The 23693-nt window shown below is 42.3% G+C and overlaps 1 protein-coding gene across 2 annotated transcripts in view; it reads left to right on the top strand.

The window, feature by feature from the left end:
- LOC121442250 (serine/threonine-protein kinase 32A) overlaps positions 1-23151 on the top strand; it is a 110472-nt gene extending 87321 nt beyond the window's left edge. Inside the window, exons 7-13 of one of the 2 annotated variants that reach the window (XM_041643723.1) lie at positions 3793-3882; positions 13382-13479; positions 16769-16885; positions 18283-18408; positions 19819-19947; positions 20793-20857; positions 21581-23151. In XM_041643723.1, coding sequence (XP_041499657.1) covers positions 3793-3882; positions 13382-13479; positions 16769-16885; positions 18283-18408; positions 19819-19947; positions 20793-20857; positions 21581-21677 — 722 coding nt within the window. In that variant the 3' untranslated portion in view covers positions 21678-23151. The remainder of the gene's footprint in view (positions 1-3792; positions 3883-13381; positions 13480-16768; positions 16886-18282; positions 18409-19818; positions 19948-20792; positions 20858-21580) is intronic. The other variant, XM_041643724.1, reaches the window with a different exon arrangement.
- The last annotated feature ends 542 nt before the right edge of the window (positions 23152-23693 follow it).

The raw sequence follows: 23693 nt of genomic DNA on the forward strand, positions 1-23693 counted from the left end.
TTAGCAACTGTGAAGGGCAGCTGTGTGATTTCTTTTACATGCCTCCTGCTCTACCCAGCCTCCCAAATGAGTATTGTATCCATCCTATGACTTCTGTCTTCATTCACCTGTGCGCAGTAACAGAATGAAGCTTTGTTTTGTTCTAAGGATTCATATTGTTCATATTCCCCAGCGTGTATCAGTGTTCATGTGAGATCATATAAGATGGAGATTCTTTCCACAATTTGAATAAAGATCTCTCATGACTCAGCATTTGATGTAAAAAAATGGCTTTCATTTTGAGCACTCAAGTTTCTGCTCTCCCCAGATATCTCACTTATACTAATTCAGAGCCAATATGGCATCAGGTCTTAGATGAATCATAGCAAACCGTCCTGAAATGTATTTTCACATCCTGCCAGTTGAAGTGGCCAATCCAATTTTATCACTTTCATAGGGTCTAAAAAATTTGTGGTTTTCTTAAGTTAGTCAGAAAACAAATGTTGCATCCAGAGGAACAATAATGCCTGCCTGGCATCTCAAAGACTTTGGCAATTATAACATTATTTGTAGTTTAGCTTTTAATATCTGTAGTCACGAGAGAGGGAGGTAAAAGTTCATTCTTGAGAATGGGAAAGAACAGAGATTTCTATCTTATCATCTTCCTCCATGAAGAGCCCCAACACATGCTGAAAAACAATCAATGAAGCGTCCTATTGAAAATGTAAGACAATACCTGAGGCCCCAGGTAATGATGTCTTATCTACAGCTGGCAATAGTTGATATTACAGGAAACGGGTATCTTTTGCACATACTGTAAACACTTGCAAAATTTTAGCAGTTGTGGCTATTGCCAGCTGATGGGATATGGTACCCTAGAGAGAGGTGCTGATGAAAGGGGCCCCAGCCTGAGCGCAGTCACAGTGAGGAAGAGTATAGACAATGACGACAGTGGAAGCTGAACTCAACAGCCCTGTAGGATGAGTTGAGGTTATTAGCTATCCAAGGTGCAAACTTCCCCAGGAATCTAGATCAGGAAGCCCTTAGTCTTGTACAGGAGAATTTTACACCCAGCATTTTACAATGCCCAAGTCAGGGTCAGAGCAAAGACAATGCATCTAGTAGCTCTAAAGTCCCAAGGCTGAGAATGTTATTCCAGGAGTTGCTTGGAGCCCTGAGTTATGGAAGAAAGTATAAAATTGCCCCGTTCTTAAGAAAAGTCCTGATTTCTCCCATCTGCATCACAGAGAATCCCAACCCCCAACTCAGCCTTGGAAGTCACTCCCACATCACAGGAGAGAGCCTGACAGGGTAAACTCAGCATGGAAGCACCCGTGGGAACTGAGGCATAGCATTGCCTATGGTGCTGGGAGTTGTTATAACGCCGCTGGAGCTCCCATGAGTCCTCAAAATATTTCCTCTGCATCCTGGCAGAGGAAGATGTCTGAGTGAATCAAAAAACTACGTGTTTCAAGTTGCTTAGTCCTTTGGTTTTGTGACAGAACACATAGCATAGTGGGAGATTTGGAATCTGAACCAAAGTGTCAGAAGAGCAATGTCTAGATCCTAAACCAGTCTCTAGATCTTAACCTCAATTCCGCCATTTCTGGATCCTATGAACTTAGCTAAAACCAGTCACCTATACAACAGGGGGCACTTCCCTGGGACAGGCTGAGACAGCATTGTAAAAAGTGAAGGAATCATGCACAGATGTTAATAGATATTCGTCATTCATTCAGTCAAACTGAGCAGAGAGACAGTCAGTGCTGCCTGGGTTTGCCTTCTTTGGCCAGTATCCCCCATTCTTACTTTGTAGTCTTGTGAAACAGTCTCAGTATTCCACTGAGCCAGGTCTTCTTTCAAAACAATAATATCAAACTCTCTGTGACTTCAGTGTTACCTGAAGAGTTTGTTTAAATGCTAAGACATGGACCTTAGTGTTTCTGATCCAGAAAGTATAGAAAGGCTCAGAGTTCTGCAATTCCTACAAGTTCTTGAGTGACACTCATGCTTCTGGCCCAGAGAACAGGCTTCAGGAATTGGGTGTATTCAAAGCATTCTTTACACTCTACTTCAACATACGTGTAGGCAACCTTGTACTGATTATAGAAAACCTCAAGTTTTAGGGAAGGGTTTCATGCCTGACCACTCATGACCATTTTCTGGAGTTTCTCGTTTTCAATGCAGACGTCAGACTTTCCTGGCAGTCTAGCTGTAGTTGGAGGGAAGTGAGACACAGGCCCATGTGCTTTGCCAGTCTGTGCCTTAACTTCTGCTAATGATTGACAATAATTCTGGTGCCCTGACGGGTGCGGGGCTGGGTCTCCCATAGTCCCTGCTGTCTTTCATTTTCCCTTAACCTTACCTAGTAAGAAGACAGCAGTTAGAGAGCCCAGGTGACTTTTTCCAGGTGACATCTGGTTAGTGGTGGGGACTAGACTTAAAGTCACGCATCCCTGTTCTAGAGAACAGGCTTGTAATGGGAGATTTCAGGCCCACTTAATTTGTATCAATTTCCAAAGTTGTCCAATATTTGGAGCACGAACTATGGATTAAATAGAAGAAAAAAGAAACCGAGACCCAGAACTATGGTAGAGAGCTATTGACCTCATTCATTGATGTGATTTGGTAAAGAAAACTCACTTCCATTTGGATGAATGCTGCTGCTTCGACCTTATGAAAATGCCATGCAAACAAAAAGCAAGTACTTTCTGCACAAAACAGAACCATGTTGATGGAGAGAGTGAGGGTCTTCCTTGGTGATGGGCTAGACGTGGCCAGAAGCAGACTGTGGAGTTTGATGTGGGGAGTTTGAACTGAGGATCCTGGAAGGAGAATAAATTGGTACTCCCTCTGTAATCCCATCTCCATCAAAGCAGCAGGCACATGTAAATGGGAAGGCCAACACTTCCAGCTCCTAGGAAGGCAGATAACTGTTGTGCCAACAGATAACATACAAGTTTGGCTTAAGTTTACTGCCCTGCCCATTTCTTCCTTCTAGCTGTAAATGCCAGAACCCTGGAACATTATGTAGGGTATATTTCCTACCAAACTCAAGTGCTCCACACACATTTTATTGCTGTGTGTTACAGCCCAAAGAGACCTGTTTATTGCTGTGCTTCACAAATCAAAGGGTTCCAATGCATCATATAATCTACCACTATATTTTTAAGTGGAGAAATTTAGGCTCAATGTAGGAAAAGAAAAGGTCTGTTAGGGACAGAGATCTGGACACAGACTATGTCTCCTGGCCCCCCAATTTCTTTAAATAAAATTCTGAATTTTGCCTGTTGTCCTTTGATAGAATTTACTTTGTTAGAGTTCACTGGAGGCAACCTGCCCTGTCTGCTTCCCCCATACAAATGGGGTCTTAGAAAAACAAGGAGAACAGCAACAACAAAATGTGTATCCATATCTGTGCCAGGAAATAGTAATTTCCCCATAAGAGATTATGGGGATTGTGATGCTTTCAGAGGCCCTGGCTGTCGCCTATATGGTATATACAGGATAAGCAATCTAGACTGCTGCCAGCAGACAATAATGCCCAGAAGAGTTTCTGGAGCATGAACTCACCTACCAAAGCTCAAATAGTCTGAGGTTGAACTACACGTTTATAGTCAGATACTAATGGCTGTGTATCATATTCCGGCTGCTGCAGTGGTTTAAAGCCTCATTGGTCTTGAGGATAGAATAAGGGGACTTTTATAGCCTGCACTCATTGCTAAGCATCCAGATCTTCCCACTTATTAGATGAGGGACTATTTGTCTAGGTTGAAGGGGTTTAACATTCTCCTGGTCTTCCTCTCCCCACAGGGCATGTGCACATCACAGACTTCAACATTGCTGCTCTGCTGCCCAAGGAGACTCGGATTACCACCGTAGCTGGCACCAAGCCTTACATGGGTGGGTATGAGCAGCTTCACAAGTGGTTTTCATTTGTAAGAACAGATTTGGTGTTTCCAATTCTTCTAGATACCATTTGCTGAAGGTCATATTCTTAAGGACTTGCACTTGGAGCAGACAAATTCCTTTCTGGTTGGCTTTACCTAGGGGACTACCGATGTATGGGTCTGAAGTAAGGCAGAGCCATCTGCATTAGCAAGTTACATGGTTGGATTTTGATTCAATAGGGACATCGATCACATTCTACAAATTCTATTTTATGACCTAATCAGTTGTCTATCGACTTCCGAACAAAAGTATGAATTTAGTCAGTGGCTAATTACCTATGTCTGTGAAAGGATTTTAACATGATAGTGACCCATTTAAAAGCAATACGTACAATACGTACCTCATGCCAGTAGGAGAGATACAAAACAAATCACACAAAGGAACCAGAAATAAGTCAAATCATAACATATAGCAAGAGTAATTTTAGCACTGTATAAATAATATTGTATGCATGCACAATGTGGTAAAGTTTTCAAGGTACTTCCACAGTTCTAGGATTAGCTTCAATTTTGTTTTCACAGCAATCTCATGAGTTAAGTTTTTCTTAAAATAATTTATGCCTAAGAACTGTTCCATTATGTGCATGCCTCCATTTACAGTGATATATGGAACTGATTTTTGTCTTGACAATTAAGAATTTAACAATGTAGGGCTAGGAGTCAAATAGCCCATAAAATCTACATTTAATTGTAGCAACAAATCAGCTCCAAATTCCATCTTCAATTGTCAGTGCTTTCCTCTGCAGAGAAATGCTGTTTTCATAGAACTTGCTGCACCCCTATCTGCTCTGGAAAATCTAGAGATTTTCTGTTTATCAGCAGACATGTTATTCTCACAGTAGTGAAATACATGCCTTTTCCATATCACTCCTAAAGACTTGAGTTGATTCTCATCTGTAAAAGGAGACTGCAGGTTCATTTCCAGGCCGCCCAAACCCAAATAAACACATAAAAAACATATTAATTACAACACTGTTTGGCCAATGGCTCAGGCATATTACTAGCTAGCTCTTACAACTTATATTAATCCATTTCTATTCATAGGTGTATTGCCATGAGGTTGTGGTTTACTGGCAAGGTTCTGGTGTTCCTTCAGCAGCTACATGGTGTCTCCTTTTGACTTCACCTCCTCTCTTTCTATTTCTCTTCTAGCCTGGCTATATATGGTCCTACCATAGGCCAAATAATAATAAAACATATCACAGTATACAGAGGGGAATTTCACATCACTCATCATCTGTTAATTCTTGATTTGATTATAATAACAGGATCTTAGCAATCAGATTGGGGTTAGGTATCTGTCTGCTGAACTTGCTGTTTCCTGAGTTCACTGATCCTAGTTGTTCATGAGGGTTTGTTGACTGTAGAGACAAGTATTAGCAGTAGAAGACAGAACTTGACTGTTTTTGGTGGGGAGGGGATAGGTGAAACTCGTGGTCCAGCTTCACAGGGGTAACAATGCTGGGTTACAGCTTACAAAGGAGACTCACGTCTGCATGGCTCACTGGAGATGCCAACAGTTGCAGTACAGGCTAACTGCTCCAGGGTAGATCCTCTGTCATCATTAGGCTTAGAAAGTCATTGGGTCCCTGCTGTGCAAGCTAAATTGACAAGCTCTGCCAGCCCTGTCACGGACTCATCATTGCTGCAGTAGGATGTCATGGTCCCTTTTACATGTTTAAACACAAGCAGTGCTTGCTAGGAAACAAGAGATGAAGATGTTGTTAGAGCCAGCCCAGTCCTCTATCCCTACTCTGAGGTGGGGAAATCCAGCCTGATGAGGTGGGTGACTGAGCTCTGAGAGACTGCTGTCAGAATTCAGCACACTGGATTTTAAGACGTTTGAAGCCTTATAATAAGCAAAGGGATTAAACTTGATTAGGTCTTGATGATTGATAAGCTATCCATGGGGTGGGGGTGGGGTACCAACTTGTTAAAGCATGGCGTTAAACAATGCAGGGTTACTGGCAGACACAGGAGAAGGAAACCCACTCTCTTCTAGGCCAGCTCTCTTAATTAGTTAGGATATTAAAGCTGTTGATGCTGAAGGGATTCAGAAAGGGGCAGAGTGAATGTCACCAGCTAGATGTGGCCAGAGAATGTCATAGGAAAAGGTCTGAACTTGGAAAAAAAATCAAGGAAATGAACAATACCACTTTCAATTTTTTCTTGCCAGTTTTTCATTCTCTTTCCTCCACATGATTAGGGGGCGGGGGTCCCTCTTACATGAAAGGCCATCACAAGATCTTCTCTCTAAAGAAAAAAGAAGCCTTATTTTATGTAACATTTGAACAACTGCAGATTTCATGGCTTTCAATGGCCAGTGGGGGAATAAATTTCTTTTGTCGCTTCTAATATAATGGACACACAATTCAGCCCATTTTTCTGCCTAAAACCCACGGCACTCTAGTTATAAAAGGGACTATCCAAGCCTGCTGGTCTGTCCAGTTTATTTTCTGGGTTTCCTGGGTTTCCATATTATAGGCTATTTTCTTGGCGCCAAATCATAAAGTGTGCATCTGGGGTTTCTAGGGATGGTTTCCATGGTGACAGAGTACTGGGAACACAACTTTCCTCTCCCCAGTCCTTTTAAGTATAATATCTGTATAATTTAATTTTTTTCACAGTTGTCATTTCTGGCATCTTCATGGAATAGAACTAGGAAATTGGAGTCCAGACACGAGGCCAGGCACTGTCAGCTTTCATGTTTCCAGCGGGCAATTGCTAGTGTTTATTTATCCAACTCTTCCTGTGGACCAGACAATGTGTCCGATACTTTACATCCATTTAGTCATTCATGTTTCCCAAAGTGCCCTATGATGCTGGCTATACTTATCGTGGTTAAGCAAAGACACTCAGCAATTTGATGTGATCTTCACGGTAACAATTAGTCATCTTGGGATGAAAATCTTAGACTTATGTCAAGCTTTGTCTGGCTTCAGATATTGAGAGGCACAAGGGGTGAAGTGTGTGCTGGGTCATTTCCACTCCTGGCCCTTCAGGAGCTGAACTAGTTCTGTTTGTCCATCATGTTGGGAATGTTTCCCACTGTATTCCAAAAGAATGTGTGAACGACATAGCCTATGGCTTTATCTTCATCTACTTTTGTCTTTTTTAAAAATATCTCTTTTCATGAAGGATTCTGACTAGAAGCCTGCCTTCTCTTTTACTCTATCTACTGGTAATTTACTAGCACTTACTTTATAGTGCTGGTGTAGAATGCTAGCAATTAACTAGAGAGAAAGGAAGGTAGGAAGAAAGGAAGGAAAGAAGGAATGATGGAAAGAAAGAAGAAGAAAGACCTGAGAAGACAGAGTCCAGGATGAAACAACAAGATGAGGGGCGTGTCCTTCATAAGCTCTTACCTTCTGCCCTCCTGTTCCAGCTCACTGCTCTAGCTCCTCCTTCATCCCCATCTTAGAACTGAGTATAATCCAGATCACTTAGAAGGTCACCAGTTAAAGCTTTCTCCTTTATACTGAGGAGGTGTGTGTGTGTGTGTGTGTGTGTGTGTGTGTGTGTACGTGAATGTGAGGAGGGGTGTGTGTGTGTGTGTGTACATACGTGAATGTGCGTGCCCGTGCGTGTGTGTGTGTGTGTGTGAGAGAGAGCACGAAAGTCCACTAAGAAAAAAGTGCAGAATGCTGACAAGCGAAGAAGAAAATAATTCCTGCACCAATTGATGTTTATAGATTCCTTTTGAATGTTTTTCTGTGTACAAACACATTTACCTTTTCACTTTTAGAAGGTGGATTAGACCAAATTTCTTTGATGAACAATTGCTGTCATGTAGTGAGCATCCATAATGTCCCAGGTGTTTTGTTAAGTCTTTAATATTCATTATATCATTAAAACAGCTCCATGAGACAGATCTTACTGTGATTTTTATTCATACATTAGGAAGTCCAACCCAGAGAGAAAATAGCATGATCATATCCCCGAACAAGTGATTGGCAGAGCATGAAATGAAATCCAAATCTAGAAGCATCGAGCCTGGAACATTTGGGGAGATGGCGCTGATAACGATGTAATGACTGACATTCACTAGCACGCTGGGTACATTCTGAGAACATGCTTTAGATCGCTCGCTCTAAAAACAATTCAGTAAGGCAATAACTGTGGCTGCTTCCACTTTAGAGGTGAGCAATCTCAACAGTCAGGACACAGGTCCAAGGAAGGATTAAAAGCATGGTCTTAGTGAACAGTTCTCAGCCTGTGGGTTACAACCTCTTTAGGGAGAGGGATCTAATGACCCTTTGATGGGAGTCATTTATCAGACATTCTGCATATCAGATATTTACATTATGATTCACAACAGTAGCAAAATGACAGGAAGTAGCAATTAGAATAATCTTATGTGTGTGTGGGGGGGGGTCACCACAACATGGGAAATTGTATTAGAGGGTTGTATAATGTGAATTCTAATTGGTCTTAATAATAAAAACCCAGAGTTAGATATCAGGGTAAATGCTGAAAGATCAGAGAAACAGAGGGGGCAAGATCCTGTCTCCAGAAATCCCCAGACTGAATGCCTTAAGCTCCCGCCATATATTCCTCTCTCCACCCAGCCATATCCCTTCCTGTCTTTACCTCCCTAGTATTAGGATTAAAGGCTTGTGACTCCCAAGTACTGGGATTAAAGGTGTGAGCCACCACCATCCCTGGCCTTCTTTCTCTTTGAGACTAAATCAATCTAGTGTAGCCCACAGTGGCCTTGACCTTGTAGAGATCCCTCTGCCTCTGCCTCCCCAGTGCTGGGATTAAAGATGTGTGCCCCTCCTGTCTGGCCTCTATGGCTGACTAGTGGCCAGCTCCACACTCTGATCCTCAGGCAAGTTTAGCATGTTAGAGCACAAACAAAATATCACCACAGGGTTACAGCATTGGGAAAGTCGAGAAGCACTGCTCTAAGCTGTCTGATAGCCATGGGTCCAAGCAGTCCACACACCTCTCCTGGAAACGGTACCCTCTTCCCCCTGCCCACTTAGCCTGAGCCTTGTCCGACAACGAACTCTGCTCATTTTCCTGTGTCAGGACATAAAGCCCACGTTCTGCACCATGTGCTGCAGACGAGAGGGCCCCGCTGTGGTGTGTGTAGTTTCCTCTGCTGTTGAATACTTGGTTGCTTCTCACTGTGAACTGTCCTTTTGTCATAGATATCTTGGTTCTTGGTAGTAGAATCATTTCCATCAACTTGATTATTTCTTGTCATGAATATTGTCATAAAATAATGTCTTCTACCCTTGAGTATCATCGAGCGTAACTTGGGTTTTTATCAATCTAAACAAGAGTAAGGGCCATCAAGATGGCTCATCAGGGAAAGTGGCCCACTGCCAAGCTGATGACCTGAGTCAGATCCTTGGAACCCACAGAGTTGAAAGAAAGAAGTGACTTCTACAAGCTGTCCTCTGACCATGACATTCACATCATGGAATGGAATGTGCCCATGCCTGTACACACACACACACACACACACACACACACACACAAAGGCAAATGTGTGTTGTAATTCATAGTTGCTTCAATTGATTCATTCACACTATATATTTAAATATACTGTACTCAATAAACATACAAGTTTTACCTATTAGCTAAAATTACCACTGCAAAAAAGAATTCCTGCTTACAAAGCACACATGCCAATGTCTCTCCCTGAAGGCTGGTTTCTACTCATGCTGGAAGAGCGTAACACACATACTTCCCTGCATCCTCACCCGTGCCCAGTTATCAAGACCCCAACCTCCCAAATACCAGGAGAAGCAGACCTCACTGTCACGTCGGAACCCATCTCTGTGACTATATATATTGCCTGTCCATAGACTCTGCTTATTTTCTTATTGATCCCGTTTTTCTTCCCTTTTGTGCTTCTTAGTGATTACTTAAATAATACCTGCCTGTATGTATCGGGGACATGATTTCTAGCTCCTAGTGTGCGGTATTTGTGGTGTGCACGAGTTCTTTGTCTCCTTAATTCGTTGGTTGTGAGATTCAGGTTTGGGGGCCGAGTCTTGCCGTGTTGCTCTGGCTGGTCCAGAACTTTCAATGTAGCTCAGACTTTAAACAAGCAGGAGTCTCCTTGTTTGTCTCCTGAATGCTGGGATTGCACGCATACACAATGAGCTCCTCGTTTATAAGCTCTAACTACTCACGTTTGTGTGGAGGGCTGGGATTCACGCCCAGGGCCTGGCTCATGTGAAGCATGTGTTCAGTCTCTCAAGTTTGCATGTGGACCTGCTTTAGGGTTTCTGTCCTGGATGCAATTCTTAGCTAGATCTTCTTATTCCAGATCTTAGATTTGTCTACTTAGTACTTTATTATTTTATTCATTTTTACTTATTACCAATTCTATACTACATTCACTGGACGTATATCTAATAAGTCTTATGCCATTTTTGTTAGGTTATTAATTATTTGGAAATTCTGTGTAAAATCACAACCCTCCAATGCTTATTTGAAAATCATTCCTCATCATCTAAATAACTTCAGATACTAATATCTGTACTCTGGGGTTTTCAGTATTAATTGCCATAGCTTTATAATATACGGGATATACGGTGTTTTTCTGTTCTTTTTCCAAAGCGCATCATTTGCACACTTTTTGAGGTCATATCTGAATTTTTTTATTATATTATAGAACTATTTGGGGGGGGACCCTTTCTGACAAAAACCTGATGCCTAGGCTTTAAACTCTAAATCTGACCATCATCAAATACCCAATTAAGCATATGAATTGTAGCAAGCCTACAATGAATTTCAATGGAAATTCATTTGAAATTGCAATGAGATAAAATGGCACGTGCGACAAGTCAGTAATAACCCCAAGTGTGGAAAAGAGTGTTGAGCAAAGGGGGCTTTGGCTGCGGGTCTCGGTGTGAGCAGCACAGCCCTTTGATGGGTATGTGAAATGCACAGCCCTATCTCCAGCCCATCTGCTCCTGACAACACCACCAGTGATACAGGAATACAGCAGCACAGGAGTGGTCCAGGCAACATTGTTTGCAATACTCCCAAATGTAAAATAGCTCCAACAGCTATCCACAAGAGGGCAGGTACGTAAATCACCATGTATCCATGTAGTGCTAAGTTCAACAAACTAAATTGCCTAGCAGTTTGGATCAATCACAAACAACTATATTTGGTCTGAAAAGGTGTCATGCAAATGACTTGGTAGGATGTGTTCCTTCACTTTCTCTCTCTCTTTTACTTTGTTGGCTTTATTGTAATTGCTTGAAACAAATTAAGTAAATGGTTTTGCAGTCCCTCATTTCATTAATTCGTAGCCCCAGGGAAATATATATCATATAGACAAAATTAATCTGTTGCTTAGAAATTCATATGCCATTATAAAAATCAACATTATTCAATGAAAATTCAGGGTGGTGAGTTCTAAGCAGAGTGGGAAGGTTAGTTGTAGTGGTGGGAGCAAGACTGTGCTTCTTGATGGGGACGATGGTTACAGGGGCACTGGCCTCTAAATAGTCCTTTGTTTCTTTTCTGTTTCAGATGCTTTCTGAATGTGTATATTGAAAAACTCTTTAAAAAGGAAAAAAGTTCCAAACAAAAGACCTCTTGTCTATTCGGAGGGAAAGCAATGCTTTCCCAGTTCTGTTGGGCTTCTCTCAGGAGCAAAGGGAGTCAGGAAATCAGAGCAAGGAATCAGAGAAAGGCCCTCAGCATCTCCCATTGCCACCTGCCTGCTTGAAGGCCTAAAATGTCCCAGCACTTTTGTGTGTTGTCATGGTTTCTCTTCTTAAATGTCCATCGCGCTACCTCAGGGCTTAGCACAACATGAATGCTGGTTTAGTGAAGGAGCACATATACAGATGCCTTCATGTTTGAAAGCAGAGCAAATGGCAGACATGTGCTCATACACTTGAATATAAAAAAGAACAGTCATGCCTCCTCCAAGGATGGTTTGATATGAGAGAGTCCAGGGCTTTGGTAGTGTAATATTTACTTTGTTTGGTGTTTCCTAACAACATGGTCTCTGCCATGCTTCTGAATGCCCGGATGTCCTCTTAAGTGCAGTGTTTGACACCTGTCTCCTGAGAGATGATTTGTGGTACGATCCTGAAGAAGGAACACAAACCTACAGTTCATTCTATCCAGGAATAGGAACACTGAGGGGTCAGGGCCGTTGTCTCCCCAGTTCCACTGGGACTTTGAACTTGAAGAAAGGACACTGTGATCCGTGAAACATGAATTCACCAGGGCATGAGACCCACTTAGTTCTCCAGCATAGAGCCCTTAGAGCCAGTCCTGAGCATCAGGATGTCTATATGCTACCCTTGGAATGGGAAGCTGTCCACAAAAATCTAGCTAGAATTCAAGCTCACAGTTAAACAGGTTTGTATAAACAGGCCATGTCCTCAGGATTTCCTTTGCCCAGTCAGTACCTTACTGCAGGAGGTGTGGCATCAACTCTTTGTAGCTTTGAACTAGGTAAATTCCTCGACTGTTATGGTCATTTGCTTCTGATTCTTTGTTTTGATTGTTTTGCAAATGCCAGACACTGTGTTGACCTTTGGACAGGCATGAACTCATTTAATTTCTAAACTGATAAAAAGAATTATTTTTAGTGTTCTGATCTTGCTGGGGCAGGAATTACGCTGTGCCCACTGATTTGCTCATGAACACCGTAAATAGTAGGGGCAGCCTTTGAACCCAGCACAGGCACAGAGATAATGGTCACAAGTCTGGTGGCTTCCGTGTTCACTCATCTGTTTGATAAGTTTCTATCTACTGACTCTGAGTGCTAGGTTCTTGACTAGACAGTGTGTAACTTAGTGAGCAGCAGCCCCATAGCTGTCCTTGCTTGGTCCTTCATGTCCCCTGACCTAAACATTAGGAATCAAGTATAGTCTTAGAAATGTATAACTAAGTGCATAGAGACGGCCTGAGGGCTCACCTCTAAGGTTCAATTGATGCTGACTCTGCTTTCCAGTACAGTCAATTCAGAGAACTAGAGTTATAAAGTAGAAACCTCCCATGGTTATTGCAAAGTGTTATACTTCATTGAGTGCCCTCTCTCCTTTCCCCCCTGATCTCATGCATAGAAGAAAGCTGCATTCACCCCCTTGATGCTGCCAGGTGTCCCCAAGTCAATGCATATCTTCCTCCAACTCTAAGCATTGTTTGAGATTGCTAAATAAATTCAGCTCCTTTAGTGTAGACTTTGCAGATGAAGACAGTGTAAAGGTTCTAAAGAAGAAAAGAGTTTGTCCACTAAGGTCTGCGCATGTCTGCTTGTGTTAGCTGATGAACGGGACTGCTGGGCGAGCTAAGAAATTAGAAAGTGCTGCCTGCTGCGAGCAATCCACCACTGAATAATAAACAACTGTGGGAGTGTTTACACCTTCCAGGCTTGCTGATTCTTCTTGGGAGGAATGTGTTGGGGAAATAGATTGATTGGCATCTCAGGGAGCAAAACTAACCTTTTCCGTGTTTTGCAGCTCCTGAGATGTTCGGCTCCAGGAAGGAAACAGGCTACTCCTTCGCTGTTGACTGGTGGTCCCTGGGGGTGACAGCTTACGAGCTGCTAAGAGGCCGGGTACAGTTGAACCACATGTTCTCGTTTCGTATTATTCTAGAAAAACAATGTTTTCAAGATCTGCTACTGTATGTCTATGTATGTGTGCCCGAGTGTGTGTTATGTACCCCACGTGTGTGCAGTGCCTACAGAGGCCAGGAAAGGGCATTGGATGCTTCGAAATTGGAGTTACATGTGCCTGTGAGCCACCTTGATGTGGGTGCTGGAATCTAAACCCAGGTCCTTTGCAAGCAATCAGGCTCTTAATCACTAAGCTACCTCCCCAGCCCCTTCAGGTTCTGTTTCAGAATGCAAGAATGCATTATTTGCTAAGAACCAAGCAGTTTATTTGAAATCAGAAAACACCTATGCTGTCTGGTGTTAACAATACCCCTTGAGACCTCTGCACAGATGAATTCAGTGTTCTCTATGTGCTGCCGAATCTGTCAGTTAATATTAATTCTACAGTTAAGTTAATAATATGGATATCAAAAACTTCTGATAAAATGAAATCAATAGGCCTCACTCTCTTGGGTAAATCTACGTGTGTGTTTAAAGAAAATCATTTTTAGTCACTGGACAGGGCTCTCATTCAAACACACCTCTCCATCAACGTGAGAGTTGTTGGCACCAGACAACCTGCGCCCTGTCTTTTCGGTCCCATGTCTGACGTGGCTGCTGGGTATGAGTTCCCTAGCAAGCTGGAGTAGTGGCCTTTTCAGTGAAAATATTTCTCAAGCGAGAAACTCTTCCCTAGAAAAAGGTTCAGAGAAAAATAGTAAAAATTATATTTTACGCAATTACTACAAATTAATACGGAATTCAGATACCCCGCAAAGTTTTATCGTAGTTAGCCCAGCCTACCAAAATAGTGTACTGTGAACCTGGTAGCGTAGAGTATTTATTTTCTTACAGCTCATAGAGGCTGGAAGTCCAAGTCAGAGAGTCAGAAACGCAGGGCTCTGGTGTCCTAACAACACAGAGAATGGAAGGGGTGGAGGGATGGGGGGGGGGGGGCGAGTAAAGATGTGGAGAGCACAAGAAGGCAAAGGGGAGAGAGAAAGGTCATTTAATCTTAAAATGTCAGTCTCTGCCTTTAGGACACATTCTGTCTCAAACTGTGCCACAGTTCCTGTCTTTAAATACCATCTTGTTGAGGGTTAGCACTCCAACATAAGACTGTATAAGGAACACACCCAGACCATGGCCTTTCTCTCTGGGTTCTCCGAAACCCACGTCCTCCTCATATGGAGCGTACACTCAATAAATTCCACTAGCAATAACATTTTCTCCCCCCGGCATCATCTCTAGAGTCCCAAGACTCATCTGAATACCATCCAGATCCATTGTGGATGGGACCCAGGACATGTTTCCTCCCGGAGCAGAATTCCCATGCACCTGGGAACCTAGAAAGCTGGACAAATCACATGCTTTCAAGCTATGATGAAGGGCAGAGACATAAATTAGACAGTCCCACCCAAGAAGAGACGAAAAAGAAAACCAGAAGGGGTCCCAAGTTCAAAGCAGCAGTCCAACCAGTTCTCTTTGACCGTAAAGACGGAACAGAAGATGTTCAGTTGTCTGTCACCTTCCCTTCCATCTAGCCCATTGTCTGTCCCCTTTACCTCCAAGAGATTGTCTCTGCCGGCATAATCGCCTCTGCCTTTGGAAGCCCGTGACTCACAAGCAGCATTTCCTTATCAATTAGTTGTTCAGCCTTATCCTTTATGTTCTCTTCAAAATAAGCAACATCCCCATGAGCTTGTATTTTGTCCTTTTTTAATTTTTTTTCTTTTCTTGGCTTTGTTTTGTTTTGTTTGCAGTGTTTTATACTGTGAATAGAGTCCAAACTTGCAAGTTTTCAGTTTCTGCTTCTTTATTGCTAAACAATTTTCATCTCTAATTCCCCTCTTTTTTGTGGTTCTTCGTGTGTCAGCTGGTCACATGACACAAGTCATGCCACAGAGAACTTTCCCTGTATTCCTGCCCCCATTTTCCCCAGCAGCCTCTCCCAGTGGTTCATTTTACTTGTGAAGTAGCTCCATCTTATACATGAAGGAACTGAGGGACAGAAAATGAATGACCTGGTTTGGCATTCAAAGCCTCTGACCTCCAACTCTAACCCGTGATTACATTGTAAAACCTTTTAATTGACTACTGGAAAAAACAAACATTTCTTCTTTCTCCAAATTGGTTGGTCCATCAGCGATTACTTAAACATCTGGGAAAGACCAATCATGTGATAAATGTGTGCACACACATTAACTGTCCTGTGATTAATCTAATGTGGAAGTCCTGTCCCTGTGCACATAATATCGACTCTGGTTTTAAGTTGCTTACAGTTTTCCTAGAAGACAGAAAAACCCAGTATAGAAGTTAACGATCGTAACGTCTGCCCTCTAGTGGACAGATGTAAAATAATCAGCAGCTTGTCTTTTAGTTAAGAAAATTTTTTTTAATTTTAGAGTAGATTATAGTAACATGTTTCCAAATGAGATTTTCATACAAACTTCATTTTGATTTTAATTTCTTTTATTCAAGCCAAAACAATAGATGACAATGATTGTTCTGGAAAAGGTTTTGTTTGTTTGTTTAACCTTTTATCCCAGCATAAAGTTCCCCACAACAAACTTCATGGAAGCAGAGTATTAGACAATGGAACTGATATTTCTAAGCAATTTTCTGTCCTTAACCTTATCGTTATGTTTAATTTTTTACATTTTTGTTGTTGTTTATTTGTTTAAAAGCATCTCTCTCAGGTAGCATGGGCTTGGTTTAAACTCACTATGTAGCTGAAACCTGTCTTAAATTCCTGATCTTTCTGCCTCTATCTCCCAAGTCCTGGGATTACAATACATGCCACACCACCTAGTTTTTGTCATATTTCAGATAAGGCTATGGGAAAATTCTGATCTGTTTGTAATCAACCTTATGTAATAATTTGAAGTTTTTCTCTTCATTATTCACTTTTTATATAAATATGCCTAAAAGCTATGAACAAAACACTTTGAAATCAGTACCTCAGAGACTGGTTCAATCCACTGAAATATTTTGTTTCGATCTGTAAAATAACAAGTTCTTAAAACTTAGGATATTTTGATGAAAAACTAAAGTCCGTGACATTTCTTTAAAAATCCGTAGAAATTCTGACAGCACTTGACCATGTACCCAATATGGCTACCTGTCAATCAACTCAAAGGGGTTCTTGTTGAGGTTTTATTATTTCAAAGTTTACCTTGTAAACACTTTCACGCGTTTTCCCACCTTTGACCTGTAAAAATGAAGGCTCTTTCTCTTTTTCTCCCTTAAGAGACCATACCATATCCGCTCCAGTACTTCCAGCAAGGAAATTGTGAACATGTTTGAGACGGCAATTGTAACTTACCCTTCTGCTTGGTCACAAGAGATGGTATCCCTTCTGAAAAAGGTGAGACAGGAAAAAGGACATTGGAAGGAAGTCAAGAAAGGAAGTGTACAGCCTGGTATAAGGTTAGAAGTCTAGATGTGGTCAGCAAAACACACATTTGTAGAATGGGTCTTGTGACTAATCATTTTCATGTATATGGCTTTCTTAGTTCAACCAATGGGTGCCTCTGGATATTTCAAGGCCTTGTCAAACTCAATGTGTCCCAAGTGTAATTCTTAATCTCCCTGGATTCCGTGGGTCTCTTTCAGTGTTCTCTTTCCCAGTGGCTGGTCCCTTCATGAGGGCTCAGTCATCATCTCCATATCTGGTCCATCATCTGATCCTAATTTACACTTTCAATCACCACTGTCACTTTAATGGCCCATCATCTCCGAGGCTTTGCTCTAGTTCAGCTGCTATCAAATCCTTGCAGATTCGTTGCCTGCTTCTGCCACTCCACTCTCTTTTCTTCTCTTCCCCATATTTCAGCGACTTCTTATTGGTCTTCAAATAAAGATCAAACGAAATTGTGTATTATACCAGTTACAAATAGCCTCTCAAACTTTGTGAATCTGGCCGCCCTTTGGTTGGTTTGGTTGTTTTGCCTTCTCCTCCAATTCCTTAGATAATATCACCACGAGGTTTTACACGTGATAGTCTCTCCTGGATCACTGCTTCACACCTTAGCTCTTCTAGCACCTTCTCATAGTTTTATGAGATCAATACAACTTCACGTGATTTTCTGACTGACAATGGCCCATACATTGCTTTCTACAACTCCATTGTAAGTACAGAAACCAAGAGAAGCATTTTGACACTGCTCTGTCAATACTACATTGCCACATTGTCAATGGATGTGTCTCCTTGAGCAGTGAATGAGCTTGTTTAGCTAATGTTGAGTTGAAGTCCTATGTTGTACGTGGTCTGGAGTTGCATGTGAGCCCAGTACAGTCAAATCACATATTGGCTTCAATGGGTCATAAACTGGAGCAACAATACAAAGAAAAAAAGGTTGCTACCCATTTTACATCATTTGTAGACACAGCTTCAGGTCTCAGCTCTGTAAAGCCATGTTTACTTCATACTGTTTTTCATGATTTGAGCTTGGTAAGCTAAGGTTTAGAAAGCAGTCTTGCCTAGCAGGAGAGTCAGGAAGGGAAGTTCTATTGGATTCCAGGGACAATCCATTTGACTCATCATGTAACAGGCACTACTTCTAGTGTCATTCCAAAGCATGCACTCTCCACAGGATTTGCATGTGGGTAGGAGAAGGAGGTCACTGTCTTGTCAAACCGCTTGCTTGATCTCTGCTGCAAGGAACTCCCTTTGGATGCTTCGTGCAGAACACTTAGGGGGAAATTTTGGGGTTCACCTATCTGGTCTTCCTTGTGACAATGATGTTTGTATTTCATTGGCAGCTACTTGAACCTAATCCAGACCAACGATTTTCCCACTTGACTGACATTCAGAGTTTCCCTTACATGAGTGACATGAACTGGGATGCAGTGCTTCAGAAGAGGCTCATTCCAGGCTTCGTTCCAACTGTAAGTCCAGTCTAACAAGCCCTAATAGCTCCCACCCTCTGTCCACATTACTCTGTGTACAAGTTCATGCAGGGCCTTATTTGATGATCCCACCAGGAATGGAAAAATGCCCCAGGACTAGTTTTACAGTGGAGAAAACAGAGAGATACATGGAGTAAATTGACACCCCCCCCCCCCAAATCACACAACTGGCCAGAAGCTAAACTGGGGTTCCAATCTAGGGAGTTGATGTCTGGGCTTCTAGGTTGTAGCCATGATTTGTGCTGTAAGAGGTTCTAGTCTCCCAAATAGTTATTTCCAGAAATATGCTGGTTGAAAAGAGCAATCTCTTTTCTTCTTGCAAGGAAGTAATCTTTGCTGTCCTTGGAAATCTGTGAGTTGCTTAGTGGGAAACTTCACCCCCAGGATCGTTCCTCTTCTTTTCTAAGATTTACTGTATTGACCATAGTTTTAAGAGCTAGTAATTGCAGAGAGATAACTCCCATGGGGTGAGTACCAAACAAGTGTCTCTGTGTCCCACTGCACACGGCTGGATTAAGCTTAGGCAGGGCTACTCCTAATGCTTCTCTCTCCTCTCTGTCTTGGATGTGAGTTGTACCACTGGGCAGAGAAACATTGGCAAGAATGAGGTGCTCCCACAGGCTCTTGAATTTTCTGTTCAAGTCCAAGTGAGGCACTTGTTATAGGGACACAAACACATGTTCAGTGCACATGTGTTGCACTGAACGGCTGGATAAGATGTCCAGTGAGTTTGTCAAGTAAAAGCCCTGTAGAAGAAAGGAGGGAGCGGGGAGGCAACATTCAAGAGTATAAGTGTCTACCTTCGTGAGCAACAGGAAAGCGGGGAGACATTTGTACTTGGGTGCATACTGAGGTAAGTATGTGGGACCTTGGATAGCACCTGATGCAAACACAAACTCCCTTCTGTTAGCCACTCCTGATTCTTGTGAGAGGCTCCACCTTATAGATCGTGGGTCTTTCTGATAACCTAACTCACTTGAAGAACCTGGCAAGTGGCAAATTCTTGGCCTCATGTTCAGAAATTCTGATGTTGAAAGTTGGTTGGTGACCTTGGCAGCTGAACAAGCAATGGCCATGGTTCTGATCTATGCGGTCATTGGAACAAACTAAGGAACCCAAGAGCTCAAACCTTAGAAATATTATTTTAATATGGTCTCCTCCATTACTCACTGAGGGATAGTTAGAAGCATATGAAAATAAATAAACTATACAATCAAAGACTATAAATGACAAGGCTGGCAGTCAGTGCTATAAAACCTCAGCGGCCATTCAAGTTTTTATGCTTGAACTGTTCCCCTTAGGACTAAGTACTGTTTTCTGTATTAGGTTTATACAGTCTTAGGAATGATGCAAGCCTCTAAGGACTGAGCCATGCTTTCCTCTTTACAGAAAGGCAGGCTCAATTGTGACCCTACTTTTGAACTGGAAGAAATGATTTTGGAATCCAAACCTCTTCATAAGAAAAAGAAGCGCCTGGCCAAAAAAGAGAAGGAGATGAGGAAATGCGACTCGTCTCAGGTAGGTGGGTTCCCCCTCAAGCCAGGGAAGGGCAGTTCATTCCAGAGCTGCTGTGGGGAGGTCATCTGGAAGCCTGCTTTTCCCTGGTGTTAGGGGTTTATGGTAATGAGATAGGCACAGCTGCCATGGCCCCTAGACTGTCTGTACCTTCTTGTTGACAAGCACCAAGCAGCACCAGAACATGGGTCCCCAGGCTTTGAAGGACATCATCTTAATTTCCCATCATGTCTCCGGAAAGGTGTGGTACAGGCTGCTGAAGGGGCATGTACAGGACTCCCTGACAGGGGCACGGACGGTGGGTTAACCACTACTGTGTTAGCAGTTGTTGACAGAGGTTTCTCTCCTGCCCTGTTCCCACAGTCACTAAGTCCCAAAGAAACATACAGGGGTTTACATTAATTACAAACTGATTGGCCCAGTAGCTCAGACTTCTTATTAACGCTTATCACTTCTATTAGCCCATTATTCTTGTCTATGTTAGCCACATGGCTCATTACCTCATTCAGAGAGGCAGTCACACCTTGCTTCCTCTGCATCTGGGTCACGACTGCAGACCAAGCTTTCCTCTTTCCAGAATTCTCCTGTTCTCATTGCCCCACCTCTACTTCCTGCCTGGTTGTCACACCTATACTTCCTACTTAACTACTGGCCAATCAGCATTTGATTAAAAATAATACAAGTGACAGGAAAAAAGACCATTGCCCCACAGCAAGCAGTAAAACTATGACCAATCTGCACTTGTGGATTCGATCCAGGTTGTTCACCAAATAGAGGTCATTGGCTATTTGTGGTCCCTGTGTGTCATCTAAGCATCCTTCTGTTTCTTTGTTGTGCTCACCTTGAAGACCTGTCTTCTTCAAGAGCACCTTGATGCCGTTCAGAAGGAATTTATAATTTTCAACAGAGAAAAGTGAGTAATGGGGTGAAGTCCAGCAGCTTGAAATGATGCTATTTAGGCAGATTTCATTTGCAGAGATTTGATCGATTTTAAGCTCTAATTTTTCTGATTCTAAAATTATGCAAATATAGGATAAAAATTTTGAAATTTCTAAAGCCTTTTTTCTGCCAGTGTTTTTTTTTTTTCTGATAAATAACCCTAGTGTCATAGTTTTACTTAGGGAAACTGGATTGTAATCACAGTGACAGTTTAAAAATGTTTCATTTTAATGTTTGGGGGGACAGGGGGGCAGTCATTGGACAAGTTGCAAGAGCCATTGCTCTCTTTCCACTTGTGGGTCCCAGGGATTAAACTCAGGGTGTCAGGCCTGTTGGTAAGCGCCTCTACCCCCTGAGCCATTTTGACAACCCAACACATGATTTTTAAGATTTTTTTTCAGCTCTTACCTCTTTATAAATTGAGGCAACCCTGAATGGACTCAGCAGGTTGTATTTATGTATTTATTCATTTTTACTTCCAGCTTCAGTTGTTAAAGAGGAGGAGGGAGTGAACTTGGGAGGGGCCTGGGTCAGACAAACAAGGGGTGGGACGGAGGAAAGGGAGTGAGAAATGACGTGATTATATTTTAATTAAGTTTTAAAATAGTAAAACATTATTCAATTATATGCTATTGTTTCAAAAGTTTAAGTTCATTTTTCCTTTGAATGAACAATCTCTCTCTCTCTCTTCTTTAAGAGTAAAAAGAGACTTTAATCAAAGACAAGCAAATCTAGCCTTGGAACAAGCCAAAAACAACCCAGAAGAAGAAAATGGCCAGAATAACAATCTGTGAAGCTTCGTCATCTTCGGGGGACAGTTCTCGGCACCTGGCCAGAAACTTCTCCTTATTGCATCCAGAAGAGCTAACAGCAGTCCTTACCTCTCCACACCTCATGACTTAGAGAATGTGAATGAATATCCTTCCAAGGTGGCAACACTCTACAGTGAAGGGAGCCCTGGTTCTGAGCTCCTCAGATCTGACTGCTCCACATTGAGCCTGTGACCTTAAGCCAGTCATTGAACAGTCATTGAACTTCCTCCTCTGTTTTAGGTCACTGCTTGGAAGGTAGAGAGTTCTGTCAGCCTTTAGTCTGTTAATGCCACAGTTACTGTTCTAAACAACCTTTATTTTCATTTTCAGATGAATATTTCAGTGTAGATTTATTTTTTCATTCTTTTTGATGACATTGTGAAAATGGACACTGTATGCAGTGAGCCTCTTCAGGGCTAGAGAATATCACACAGAGGCCCGAATTCCATGGCCTGGTTAGACAGGAATAGAATATTCCATCAATAATAAATATGGAGGTCAGATTCGGAGTAGACTCTTAGGACCTTGCAGGGGGGACCTTTGTTGACACAGCATCTGTTAGCAAGGACCTATTGTGCACATGGCCTCTCAACTTCTCTTCAGGGATATGGCCTTGCTCAGTTGAACTTGGTACTGATAGAAGGAGTACCAAGCAGAAGTTTAATAAGCACTAAGCAGAAGTTTAGTAAATGCTGCAAGCTGTGATATTTTCAGCATGGCAGTTGTACAATATTCGAATCTATTTGCCAATCTCTGGTATGCCTGTCCCTTGAGCACCGATTTTCCTCAGGATTGTCAGAGACCTGCTTCTGGAGAGGGTCAGAGAGTGCTGCCCCAATGATGGCAAGTTTGCTTCTAACAGTTCAGTGACGTCATACCTCACAGGAGAGTCACCTTGCATGTTAAAATTGGAAGCTGGTGAAACTTCCCCTTGAGAAACTCCTAACTCCACATGGCGCAAGGAAAGGAAAACTTAGCCAGCCCGTTGCTTTTCTGTCATGAAACGTGTCACTTTTTGTTTTGTTTTGCTTTGTTTTGTCTGGTCCCTTACTTTTCATATTGGCCAGCTAAAATATGGAACAATTCACACATGACCACAGACTAGAATTACATTTAAAGCAACAGGATGCTTACAGATCCCAGAGGTCAAGTTCAGGTACCCTAATGTCCCCACATTATACTCACTGTGACATGGCCAGCAGGAGTTGCCTAGCTACTTAAAACATTACTGATGTCTCACTCTTTCCCGTCTTCATATTTCAATTGTATGCAAAGTGTAATTCATGTAAATGTGCGTGTCACGTAACTACACTGTACTGATGCAAATGAAATCTGGAAGGATCTCTTTGGATGTCTTACTGGTGCCATTGGGTAGAATCAAGAAGGATGTGGGCTTTAGAAAGCATTGTTTTCAACTCCTGAAACCGGAGGCCATCTAGTGGTCATCATGATGATAGCAAGCTGGTTCAAAGGACCTGACGTCTTGGGAAAGACAGACAGATGGAAATAGGTGATAGAGACTGAAGCAACAACTAAGTTTGTGCAGAGAAGCAGGAGCTGAACCCAAAACCAGCATTTATGGTTCTCCAGAATTTTCGACATGGCTGTTACAGTGCCTATATACTAAGAGCAACCATATTTTTTTTTAAAGAATCAAAACCTACTTCTTTTATCCAACTCTTATCTCTGAAGTTCTCACTTGTTATTTGTGGTAGTCTGCTCATGTTTAGTTACTGTTTAATTCAAAGCACTTGCCCTGACTTTCAGGGCGTTGAATGGGTCAGACATAGCAAAAATGAGGTGACTGGACTCTGTTCCAGACTGTCACCTCAGCCAGGGTCAGGGACCGCACACACCCCCCAGCTTCAGCCTTTTATCTGTCTGTATTGAGGACCTGATGTGCGATGGATTCTCTTCCTTCACCTGGCTCCTTCTTCTGGATCTTGCCGGCACCCTCCAAAAGAGCAGCTTTCGGAAATGGTTTCCAAAGGCCAGCAG

The sequence above is a fragment of the Microtus oregoni genome, unplaced genomic scaffold (assembly GCF_018167655.1).
Source record: "Microtus oregoni isolate MIOR12 unplaced genomic scaffold, Mior012 000088F_ref0000325, whole genome shotgun sequence".
Lineage (NCBI taxonomy): Eukaryota > Metazoa > Chordata > Mammalia > Rodentia > Cricetidae > Microtus > Microtus oregoni.